General features: G+C 38.8%; 3 protein-coding genes across 7 annotated transcripts in view; 1 reads left to right on the top strand and 2 right to left on the bottom strand.

The window, feature by feature from the left end:
* fhod3a (formin homology 2 domain containing 3a) overlaps window positions 1-12,616 on the top strand; it is a 91,782-nt gene that overhangs the window by 32,600 nt on the left and 46,566 nt on the right. The window lies entirely within an intron of this gene.
* Window positions 3,237-5,079, bottom strand: LOC139434788 (uncharacterized). The gene has a single exon (XM_071204742.1). It carries the CDS (start codon window positions 4,959-4,961, stop codon window positions 4,125-4,127), a length of 837 nt encoding a protein of 278 aa, XP_071060843.1. The 5' UTR covers window positions 4,962-5,079; the 3' UTR covers window positions 3,237-4,124.
* Window positions 6,129-9,330, bottom strand: LOC117455247 (uncharacterized). The gene is made up of 2 exons (XM_034094674.2): window positions 8,163-9,330; window positions 6,129-6,627 (listed from the first exon to the last, which is right to left on the bottom strand). Exons 1-2 carry the CDS (start codon window positions 9,016-9,018, stop codon window positions 6,536-6,538), a joined length of 948 nt encoding a protein of 315 aa, XP_033950565.1. The 5' UTR covers window positions 9,019-9,330; the 3' UTR covers window positions 6,129-6,535.

The following is a 12,616-nucleotide window of genomic DNA, read 5'->3' as shown; positions in this document are numbered from 1 at the left end:
GCTTTGTAGTGAGTCTTGATGATCCCTCTGGCTCCATCTGAGCTCGTCCCGTGGTAGGAAACCGGCCACTCTCCAGCTACAGAGTGACTCCTCCATCCGTATGGGCCCATCCAGAGTGAAGTCGAAGTCATACTGTGGGACAAAAAAGTATTTCTCGTTGATGAACAATTAATTCTCAAGCTGTTGTTTTGAAGGAGGTGAAAGTCCTCGAAAGACAAAATATTTGCTCTTGTCTTATTTGTTTTGTTGTCATACAGTTTAACCACCTGTCCAAGAATGGAAGATCTTAACAGAAACTTGGAATAAAAATAGATTAGAGAATTCTCTTTCAATTTTGACTCACGGCTGACATTTTTCATGTGTAGATCTCTTATCATTAATAAATAAGCTGATTTGAGAAAGAAAACGTTTCAGGCCTTTTAAAATAATGTCTGCATTACTCAATAAAGCAATTACACTGAACAAAAATATAAACGCAACACTTTTGTTTTTGCTCCCATTTTTCATGAGATGAACTCAAAGATCTAAATCATTTTCTATATACACAAAATAACCATTTCTCTCAAATATTGTTCAAAAATCTGAAAAAATCTGTGATAGTGAGCACTTCTCCTTTGTCCAGATAATCCATCCCACCTCACAGGTGTGGCATATCAAGATGCTGATTAGACAGCATAATTATTGCACGGGTGTGCCTTAGCCTGGCCACAATAAAAGGCCACTCTGAAACGTACATGTTTGCTTTATTGGGGGGGTCTGGGGGGGGGTCCGAAAACCAGGCAGTATCTGGTGTGAGGGGTAGGGTTAGGGTAATGTTGTAAATCGAGTGGCCCATGGTGGTGGGTGGGGTTATGGTATGGGCAGGCGTATGTAATGGACGACAAACACAGGCCACTGGATTCACAATATTACCCTAACCCTACCCCTACCCCTCACACCAGATACTGCCTGGTTTTCGGACCCCCCCAGACCCCCCCAATAAAGCAAAAATGCACGTTTCAGAGTGGCCTTTTATTGTGGCCAGCCTAAGGCACACCTGTGCAATAATCATGCTGTCTAATCAGCATCTTGATATGCCACACCTGTGAGGTGGGATGGATTATCTCGGCAAAGGAGAAGTGCTCACTATCACAGATTTTTTCAGATTTTTTAACAATATTTGAGAGAAATGGTTATTTTGTGTATATAGAAAATGTTTTCGATCTTTGAGTTCATCTCATAAAAAATGGGAGCAAAAACAAAAGTGTTGCGTTTATATTTTTGTTCAGTGTATATACACAAATGAACTCCCATGCGATTTAATGTATTTATGTGGTTGATTAGCTTTGATCATTGGGTTATACAAGTGATTGAAGTCAAAGCAAATGTAACATTGTGAAGACAACATTGAAAGGCCCTTGATAACCAGTCAACTAGAAATATGCCATGTCTCGAGGTAAACATCTTTAGAAGTTCACACAGTAATAGAAGTATTGAACAATTCCACCAAGTAAACCAGCCTTAGCCTCATTATCTTCCTTCATCTCCTGAATCAGAATGCCGTAAGGTCGAAAAGCTCTCTCTGCTATCCATTCCTCCTTCCAGGCAGGCGTTCCTTCAGACCTTATGCTAACCAATTTTGATTTATTTTTTTATGTTTTGGATGAAATAATATGACTGGTATAGGTGCGAAAATAAAATAAAAATGTAATTCTTTTTTGATAAAATATTTTTATAATTTTGCACATATTACGATAAACTCACAGCTATTTTGCGGCCCGGCAGTAACACCTCCGGGGTTTGGGAACTCCTGACCTAAAGAACATATCTAGGATTAAAAGACTAATGTCACAGCAGGATTTGGAAAGACTTGTCCATGCTTTTATCTTCAGTAGACTCGACTACTGTAATGGTGTCTTTACAGGTCTGACTAAAAATTCTATTAGAAAGCTGCAGCTGATTCAGAACGCCGCTGCTCGAGTCCTCACTAACACTAAGAAAGTGGATCACATCACTCCTGTTCTGAAGTCTTTACACTGGCTTCCTGTGTGTCAAAGAATAGATTTTAAAATACTGCTGCTGGTTTATAAAGCACTGAATGGTTTAGGCCCAAAATACATTTCTGATCTACTGCTAAATTATGAACCATCCAGATCTCTCAGGTCTTCAGGGACTGGTCAGCTTTCTGTCCCCAGAGTCAGAACTAAACATGGTAAAGCAGCGTTCAGTTATTATGCTCCAAACATCTGGAACAAACTCCCAGAAACCTGCAGGTCCACTGCAACTCTGACTACTTTTAAATCCAGGCTGAAGACTTTTCTTTTTGCCGCTGCTTTTAATTGACTCTGAGCGGTTGTGTTTCGTTTTTGGTTAATGAACATTTGGGGCTTGTAACCCCAGGGAATCAGTGTCTGGGGACTTTGTCCTGGCTGGTTTTCTCTGTGTATGCTGCTCGGGACGTATGTGCCATACAGCTCATGTTCAGAGAAACCTTAAAGAAAGGCATCAGTAAAGTGGAACTTCTGTGTGAATTATTCATATCTTAAACTGCACTGTAACTTTTTATTCATGTATTTAAAAAATAAATAATAATAATTCAAACTCAAGGTATTTTAACAGAAACTTGGAATAAAAATAGATTAGAGAATTCTCTTACACTTTCATTTTGACTCAAGGTTGACACCTTAAAAAAACATGTGCTGCTTCAACATGGAGCAACGGCGGAAACCTGTTCGACAGCCATCCCTGTACAATTAACAAAAGAAGCTTGGCTGTGTGTCAAGGAGGAAAGTAATCTGCAAATGTTGTTTATACTTTATGAACACTGAGCTCAGAGCTCATTCAGTGAGACAGGAATCATTTCTTAACTACTGCACAGCTACACCTAACTACATGGCTCTTTCCTTGTTAGAAAATACATTGCATAACAATATAAGCGAGGCTTTAAACAAACTTTGTTCATATTATTTCAGTTTTTATCTTAATTTGTCATAACGACTTCGGATTAGCGTTATTATCATGTTTATTTATCATAATTATTTTTACACACAGTTTTCCATTTGCTTGAAATACAATTTAGTCAAATAATTAGTATTTTGTAATTATCAAGGTGTTTTTATTTTGTACACTAAGCACTTTTGCACCAAGGAGGTGTGGTCTGTATCAGCAGATAGTAGAACTACCAGTTTTAAAACTTGACAGCGTTTCTGTAGGAAATCCCCCAAGATCCCAGCACCAATAAAACACTAAAGAGAAGATTAATTTCAGCTCTTTATTTATAAAAGAACAAATGAAAAAATGATCAAAGTGCAACAAGCACAACGTTATTACACATTATATAGCCAGAAACTGCTTAGCCTCGTGATTTCTGTGAAGACAGGCTGGGAAAATTTTTCCTGAAGTGGTCACAAAATTGTTAGGGGTGAGTGCTGGTTTGAACAATAAACACAAGCATGGTTCGGGAAAAGGTCCATTCACATATTAATACCTATATAATGACACTTTATATTCACAGAAGCAAGATCAGATGGTAATGTTCTTACTCTGTTGAACTTTTAATAATTAGATACAGACAAATAGTACTCTAATAAACAAGGTCAATAATAACTTAATTTCTCTATTACATATGCTGTGTAATATGATTATATTTCCAATACAGTTAAAAGCAGCTGACACTTTGATACTATAAATCATCAGATATACATTTTCTCAAAGTTTTGACCACAAGATTCTGCAAATAGTTTGTAATTGTTACAGACAGTTCTTAAAGCACCTAAACACGTTGTTTTAAAATCAGCTTTTCTCCTTCTAAGTAGAACAAAGTAAGTACAAGTTAAAACAAGGCCTCATTTGTTGTAATTTGTGTAAAGTTTAAAATTCAAGATCTTCAAATATTGAGGAAATCACAATCATGTACTGTATACATATGAACTCCCATGCGATTTAATGTATTTATGTGGTTGATTAGCTTTGATCATTGGGTTATACAAGTGATTGAAGTCAAAGCAAATGTAACATTGTGAAGACAACATTGAAAGGCCCTTGATAACCAGTCAACTAGAAATATGCCATGTCTCACATCTTTAGAAGTGCAGATTTAAAAGAATGAACCCTTCCAACAATAAACCAGCCTCAGCCTAATCATATTACTTAATCTCCTGAATCAGAATGCCGTAAGGTCGGATAGCTCCCTCTACTATCTCTTTCTCCTTCGAGGCAGACGTTCCTGCAACAACAGGAATCAGCCAGTATTCAGGTTTTGGGCATTTCTCTCTTCTTTCAGGATTGATTCGATTTTGCAGGATCACTTTGTAGCTTTTCCCCGTCTTCTTTGATTGGAAGGTCTTGGCGTAGTTCTCACTCTCAGCTAGGACTGGTGTTGAGTAGATTCCTCTTCCATATACAGCTCCGTCTCCAGCCTTGTATTGACTGGTGATGATGCCTTTGGCTCCACCTGAGCTTGTCCCATGGTAGGAAACAGGCCATTCTCCAGCTACAGAGTGACTCCTCCATCCTTTTCTGCCCAACCAGGTGTTTCCGTCTGGATATTTGCCTTTGACCTTCAACGCCATGCGGTACCAACCAATGGGGCGCTTGTAAGGCTCGCCACCTCTCATGCACTCAGCCGAGTTCGAGAGTTGAGTGAAGTCGTAGTCATACTGCGGGTCAAAAAAGTCTTTGTCATCGATGAACAATTCACTCTCAATCTTTTTCAGATGACCCTGTGCAATCCCGAAGTATTTCCCGCACCCAGCCGAGTCAGAGAGATAAGAGGAGTAATGCTGCGGCGGGTCAAGAATCTCTTTCTCATCTTCCAGATAACCGACATGAGGCTGTAGATTCCTGAGGCATTGATGGAGGTGAAACTCATCAAAAGACAAAACATTTGCTCTTGTCTTGCATGTTTCGGTGTCAGAGGATTTAACTTTCTGTCCACAAATTGCAGATATGACTTCAGCTCTCAAATCTAGGTCCTGAAACATGGTTGAGGAGGATTCAAGCAAAGCGTCTCTCGTCTCTAGTCCACGGTGTGTGTGTGTGTGTGTGTGTGTGTGTGTGAGAGCTAAGCTTAACACAAACGTGTATACCACATGTCATAAAATAGATCAGAGAATTCACTTTCATTTTGACTCGAGGCTGACGCAACAAAACAATTCTGCTTTGACATTGGAAACCTGTTCTACAGCATTTCCTGTTTGAGTGACTTTCACCAATGTTGCTTTACTGATTTTAAAATAAAAAAATCAAATTAAACTGTAGGAAAGAACATTCATTCGTTTGATCTGGGTGCTATTGCACCAAGGCAGGCTATCTTTGTAAAATAACAATTGTACAATTAACAAAAGAAGCTTGGCTTCAGAGAAACCTTAAAGAAAGGCATCAGTATAGTGGAACTTCTGTGTGAACTATTCATATCTTAAACTGCACTGTAACTTTTTATTCATGTATTTAAAAAAAAAAAAAAAAGAATTCAAACTCAAGGTATTTTAACAGAAACTTGGAATAAAAATAGATTGGAGAATTCTCTTACACTTTCATTTTGACTCAAGGTTAACACCTTAAAAAACATGTGCTGCTTCAACATGGAGCAACGGCGGAAACCTGTTCGACAGCCATCCCTGTACAATTAACAAAAGAAGCTTGGCTGTGTGTCAAGGAGGAAAGTAATCTGCAAATGCTGTTCATACTTTATGAACACTGAGCTCAGAGCTCATTCAGTGAGACAGGAGTCATTTCTTAACTACTGCACAGCTACACCTAACTACATGGCTCTTTCCTTGTTAGAAAATACATTGCATAACAATATCAGCGAGGCTTTAAACAAACTTTGTTCATATTATTTCAGTTTTTATCTTAATTTGTCATAACGACTTCGGATTAGCGTTATTATCATGTTTATTTATCATAATTATTTTTACACACAGTTTTCCATTTGCTTGAAATACAATTTAGTCAAATAATTAGTATTTTGTAATTATCAAGGTGTTTTTATTTTGTACACTAAGCACTTTTGCACCAAGGAGGTGTGGTCTGTATCAGCAGATAGTAGAACTACCAGTTTTAAAACTTGACAGCGTCTCTGTAGGAAATCCCCCAAGATCCCAGCACCAATAAAACACTAAAGAGAAGATTAATTTCAGCTCTTTATTTAATAAAAGAACAAATGAAAAAATGATCAAAGTGCAACAAGCACAAAGTTATTACACATTATATAGCCAGAAACAGCTTAGCCTCGTGATTTCTGTGAAGACAGGCTGGGAACATTTTTCCTGAAGTGGTCACAAAATTGTTAGGGGTGAGTGCTGGTTTGAACAATAAACACAAGCATGGTTCGGGAAAAGGTCCGTTCACATATTAATACCTATATAATGACACTTTATATTCACAGAAGCAAGATCAGATGGTAATGTACTTACTCTGTTGAACTTTTGATAATTAAACACATACAAATAGTACTCTAATAATCAAGGTCAATAAGAACTTAATTTCTCTATTACATATGCTGTGTAATATGATTATATTCCCAGTACAGTTAAAAGCAGCTGACACTTTGATACTATAAATCATCAGATATACATTTTCTCAAAGTTTTGACATCAGGATCATTCAAATGGTTTGCAGGGGGACAATGTTCTTTCAATGTTGAACCTTTAATAATTAGACACAGACAATCAGTACTCTATAATAAACAAGGTCAATAATAACAACATTTCTCTATTACATCTACTGTGTAAAATGATTATATTTCCAATACAGTTCAAAGCAGCTGACACTTAGAAACATAAACTCATCAGATATTAATTTTATAAAACAATCTCTTGGCATAACAATCTCTCTTAGCAACACGTACACTATATAGACAAACATATTGAATTCAGGTGTTTCATTCAGTCCTGTTGCCAGTTGGAATGCATGTTTCAATGCCAAAGGGTTTAACGGCAGTCCAATAATTGAAGATAAAACTTTCATGTTCAATTTAAGGTGGAAATACATGGTTGAGGAGGATTCTTCTCTTGTTCACTGTGTGTGTGAGCTGAACTCTGTCTTCACAGAAACTTTAGTGCAACATTTGGTGAGATTCTCTTTCAGTTTCATTTTGACACCGAGCAACTGTGGAAACCTCTTCTACTGTTCTCCGTGTTTGAATGACTTCAGTTAATCAACAACAGGAAACTAGGGTGTGTGCTATTTAAGAAAGTTTTTTTTTTGTTTAGCTCAAAGCTGATTCAGTGAGATGGGAATCATTTCTTAACTACTGTACATTTAAACTTACTACATGGCTCTTTCTCTGTTAGAAAATACAATGCATAACAATACAAGTGACGATTTCTGTTTATATATTAATTGAAAATGTTTGCCTCTCATAACGACTGAGGATTTGCATTATTATCCTGGGTTTATTTCATAGTTCAGAGTTTCCATTTGTTACACTTGGTGTGGTCTGTATCAGCAGATAGTAGAACTGTCCATTTTAAAACTTGTAGGAAATCCCCCAAGATCCCTGAAATAAAAATCTGAACTAAAGGAATTCAACAAAATGTCTCTGAATGTTAGTCAGGTCAGTTCACATATTAATACCTATACTGTTCATTGACACTTTATATGAACCAAACGCAAGCAAGATCAGATGGTAATGTAACTTTTAATAATAAGACACAGACAATCAGTACTCTACAATAAACAAGGTCAATAATAACTCAATTTCTCTATTACATCTACTGTGTAAAATAGTTATATTTCCAATACAGTTCGAAGCAGCTGAAACTTAGAAACATAAATTAATCAGATATTAATTTGATTAAACAACATTTTGCAAAAAGTTTATAATTATTACAGACAGTTGTTAAGGCATCTAAACACTGTTTTAAAATCAGCTTTTCTCCATCGAAATAAGAACAAATTAAGTAAACATTGAAATTAGGTTTAATTTGTTGTTACTAAGGTAGAGATTGTTGTCCCTGTGGTTGATCAGCTTTGTTCATTGGTTTATTCAATAGGTTAAAATAAAAGTCAAGCAAATGTAAAATTGTGTTGACAAAATGATAACAGTCAAAGTTCCGAAAATAGCCTTGAACAAAGCTTTTGAAAGCACCTTGAGAACCAGTCAACTAGAAATATTCAACGTCTCTAGTCAAAGATCTTTAGAACTGCAGAAAAGAAGGAATAAACGTTGCCAAGTATACCATCATCACTGCCGGCGTGATCATCTCCACCATCGCCATCGTCGTCTCCGTCGTCGTTACCGTCGTCCTCGCTCTCGTCCTCGCCCTCGTCCTCGTCGCCCTCGTCCTCGTCGCCCTCGTCCTCCATCTCCTGAATCAGAATGCCGTAGGGTCGAATAGCTCTCTCTGCTATCCATTCCTCCTTCCAGGCAGGCGTTCCTTCATCAACACGAATCAGCCAGTAGTCAGATCTTCGGCATACCTCTCTTCTTTCAGGATTGATTCGATTTTGCAGGATCACTTTGTAGCTTTTCCCCGTCTTCTTTGATTGGAAGGTCTTGGCATACTGCTCATTCTCAGCAACATGTATGTCTGGTGTTGAGTAGATTCCTCTTCCATATAAAGCTCTATCTCCAGCCTTGTAGTGACTGTTGATGATGCCTCTGGCTCCATTTGAGCTCGTCCCATGGTAGGAGACCGGCCACTCTCCAGCTACAGAGTGACTCCTCCATCCGTCTGGGCCCAACCAGGTGTCTCCATCTGGATATTTGCCTTGGACCTTCAACGCCATGCGGTACCAACCTTTGGGGCGCTCGTAAGGCTCGTCACCTCTCATGCACTCAGCAAAGTCAGAGAGATCAGTGAAGTCGCGGTCATACTGCGGGTCAAAAAAGTCTTTCTCATCGATGAACAATTCATTCTCAACCTGTTGTTTCACCAAGATTTGTCGGAGGTGAAAGTCCTCAAGAGACAAAATATTTGCTCTTGTCTTGTTTGTTTGGTTGTCATAGGGTTTAACCACCTGTCCAAGAATGGAAGATACAATTTCTGCTCTTAAATCTGGGTCCTTAAACATGGTTGAGGAGGATTCAAGCATAGCGTCTCTCTTCCCTAGTCAACAGTGGGTGTGTGTGAGCTTAGCTTATAAAGTAATATCTTAACAGAAACTTGGAAGAAAAATAGATTAGAGAGTCTTACACTTTCATTTTCAAAAACATGTGCTGCTTCGACATAGAGCAACCACGGATACCTGTTCTACAGCCTTCCCTGTACAATCAACAAAATAAGTTTGGCTGTGTATACCACATGTCATAAAATAGATTAGAGATTTATCTTGCGCTTTCATATTGACTCAAGGCTGACACCTTAAAAAACATGTGCTGCTTTGACATAGATTAACGGTGGAAACCTGTTCTACACCCTTCCCTGTTTGAATGAATTTCACCAATGTTGATTTACTGATTTTAAAATGAAAAAATTAAATTAAACTGTATGAAAGAACATGTATTCATTTGATCTGGGTGCTATTGTACCAAGGCAGGCTATCTTTGTAAAATAACAATGGTACAATTAACAAAAGAAGCTTGGCTGTGTGTCAAGAAGGAAAGTAATCTGCAATTGTTGTTTATACTTTATGAACACTGAGCTCAGAGCTCATTCAGTGAGACAGGAATAATTTCTTAACTACTGGACAGGTACACCTAACTACATGGCTCTTTCTTTGTTAGAAAATACATTCCATAACAATAACTGTGAGGCTTTAAACAAACTTTGTTCATATTATTTCAGTTTTTATCTTAATTTGACATTTTGTCTGTCAGAATCCGAATCAGAAACAGGTTTATTGCCAGGTAGGTTCACACATACGAGGAATTTGACTTGATGTCCTGGTGCATACATCAATTATTAAAAAAAACTCAAATTGAAAACAGTACAGAGATTGAGAACTATATTAAGAGCACTGTAATACAAATATAATAAGATAGCAATAAAATAATATATATATATATTAGGGCTGTCAAGTTAACGCGTTAATAACGCGTTAACGCAATTTTTTTTTAACGCCACTAATTATTTTAACGCGATTAACGCATGTGTAATTTTTTTCCTCGGCCGCCCTGTAGTTTCAGAGCGCATCGAGTTTAAAATACCATCTGCTGACAGCCCCGCTCCTGCCGCCCGCTTGTGGCAGACCACACTTCCACGCTCACCGGCAGGCACCGACTGGCCATCGGGAGGACCGGGAGGGTGTGTGTAATGTGGCCCGAGCGAGCGAGAGAGAGACCGTAAGTGCATTGTTGTTGTTGTTAGCATCTGGTGCTAGCTAGCTGCGCTAACGGATATACAGAGCTGTTTAAATGAAAACAGAGGAGCGACATTTCGCCACAACTGCACCGAGCACTTGACTTTATGCAGGAAGCCAGACAGCGGGACATTGTAGGAGAAGTGAGCACACTCATGATTGCAGCAACATGATTGAAGCAACATGATTGCAGCAACAGGATTGCAGCGTCCAGGCAGCACATAGCTCCAACGATCCAACACACACACACACACACACACACACACACACACACACACACACACACACACACACACACACACACTATATATTAGGGCTGTCAGTCGATTAAAATATTTAATCGCGATTAATCGCATGATTGTCCATAGTTAATCGCGATTAATCGCAAATTAATCGCACATTTTCTATCTGTTCTAAATGTACCTTAGAGGAATATTTTTAAAGTTTTTAATACTCCTATCAACATATGAGTGGACAAATATGCTTTATGCTAATGTTTATTATCATTTGAACAATGACAAATATTCTCATGAATATTAAACAACAACCTCTGAACATTACAAATATTCGCCTCAATTCAACCTGGGGCCTATACTACGAACCTGGTTCAACCTAACCTGGATATGTTTGAGTTAGCCGGTTGGCCTAATCCAAAACATACGCGCTCTCGCTAAACTGTACTACGACGCTGGTTATCAAGTGGATCGCTCAAGCCAGCCGTGTCCTATCTAGTTAGGTGCGCGTTCACATGAAAGGGGTGGTATCTGGAGCATTCGACCAATCACAAACATGGAGAAGCGTACTGACAGCGCAGCGTCATACTTCCTGAATGAAAAGTGAACTTTAATACTAGTCAAAAATGAAGAAGTTAAACTTTAAACATCCATGACTTAAACACTTTATCCAGGATAAAAGCCACATAGCTGCACCTGCAAGGTGAATACAGCTGGAAAAAGAAAAAGTGTTTGAATGCGTACATTAACAGGTTTATGATATCACTGCCCGTCTAAAACACGATCTGACTTTAATTACATTTGTCTCGAGTGTTTCGTCAACTTATGTGTTGCTTAAAATAATACTTCTGCATACAGTATGTGACACTGTGAGTGTTGCACGGCCAGATACGGCTCAGCTGACTCAGATAAGGAAATATATGATACATTATGAAGTGATATGCCGCGGACTGTACTTAATGTACTCTGATCCGGTTACTTATGTTGTGGCCGATATTTAAGTAAGCTTTCTTAACGCTAATGTTATAATAGTCAGATTGCTCTGAAGATGGAGGTGATATTCTATTCATGTTCACGTTCACACAGTCGGTGATTTTTGCCGGCCGTCTTTCCTGCGACGGCAGTTTTTCTGTATTTCCTTTCTCCTGTAATATGACTTGATCGCTTTAAACTCCGCACACTGAGCTCTGATTGGTCAGCAGGCGGTGCTTTCACTGAGTTGAGCTCTTAGCCTGCAACCTAACCTGGGGGGTATACTGCGAAGCAGGATTTTCGCTTAGCCGGCTAAATTCAGGGAAAACTCCGGCTTTCCGGTCATCCGAAGCTGGTTCTCTTTTTAGCAGGCTAGATCTCCATGGTAATATATGCTAAGCAGCTAACCTGGTCGGGACCAGGTTAGGTTGCAGGCTAAGAGCTCAACTCGGTGAAAGCACCGCCTGCTGACCAATCAGAGCTCAGTGTGCGGAGTTTAAAGCGATCAAGTCATATTACAGGAGAAAGGAAATACAGAAAAACTGCCGTCGCAGGAAAGACGGCCGGCAAAAATCACCGACTGTGTGAACGTGAACATGAATAGAATATCACCTCCATCTTCAGAGCAATCTGACTATTATAACATTAGCGTTAAGAAAGCTTACTTAAATATCGGCCACAACATAAGTAACCGGATCAGAGTACATTAAGTACAGTCCGCGGCATATCACTTCATAATGTATCATATATCTCCTTATCTGAGTCAGCTGAGCCGTATCTGGCCGTGCAACACTCACAGCGTCACAGACTGTATGCAGAAGTATTATTTTAAGCAACACATAAGTTGACGAAACACTCGAGACAAATGTAATTGAAGTCAGATCGTGTTTTAGACGGGACAGTGATATCATAAACCTGTTAATGTACGCATTCAAACACTTGTTCTTTTACCAGCTGTATTCACCTTGCAGGTGCAGCTATGTGGCTTTTATCCTGGATAAAGTGTTTAAGTCATGGATGTTTAATTTAACTTCTTCATATGTCTAATATTATAGTTGACTTTTCATTCAGGAAGTATGACGCTGCGCTGTCAGTACGCTTCTCCATGTTTGTGATTGGTCGAATGCTCCAGATACCACCCCTTTCATGTGAACGCGCACCTAACTAGATAGGACACGGCTGGCTTG

This window comes from Pseudochaenichthys georgianus, chromosome 11 (genome assembly GCF_902827115.2).
Source record: "Pseudochaenichthys georgianus chromosome 11, fPseGeo1.2, whole genome shotgun sequence".
NCBI lineage: Eukaryota > Metazoa > Chordata > Actinopteri > Perciformes > Channichthyidae > Pseudochaenichthys > Pseudochaenichthys georgianus.
The sequence above is the reverse complement of the archived record's forward strand: the minus strand, read 5'-3'. Positions and strand labels throughout refer to the sequence as shown.

Bases quoted from the DNA above. Each gene is read 5' to 3' on its own strand.
- LOC117455247 (XM_034094674.2), bottom strand. From the start codon at position 9,018: ATGCTTGAATCCTCCTCAACCATGTTTAAGGACCCAGATTTAAGAGCA. The intron at 6,628-8,162 runs GTATACTTGGCA...TAATTATTAAAG, and splicing joins TCACGCCGGCAGTGATGATG to GTTCAACATTGAAAGAACAT.
- LOC139434788 (XM_071204742.1), bottom strand. From the start codon at position 4,961: ATGTTTCAGGACCTAGATTTGAGAGCTGAAGTCATATCTGCAATTTGT.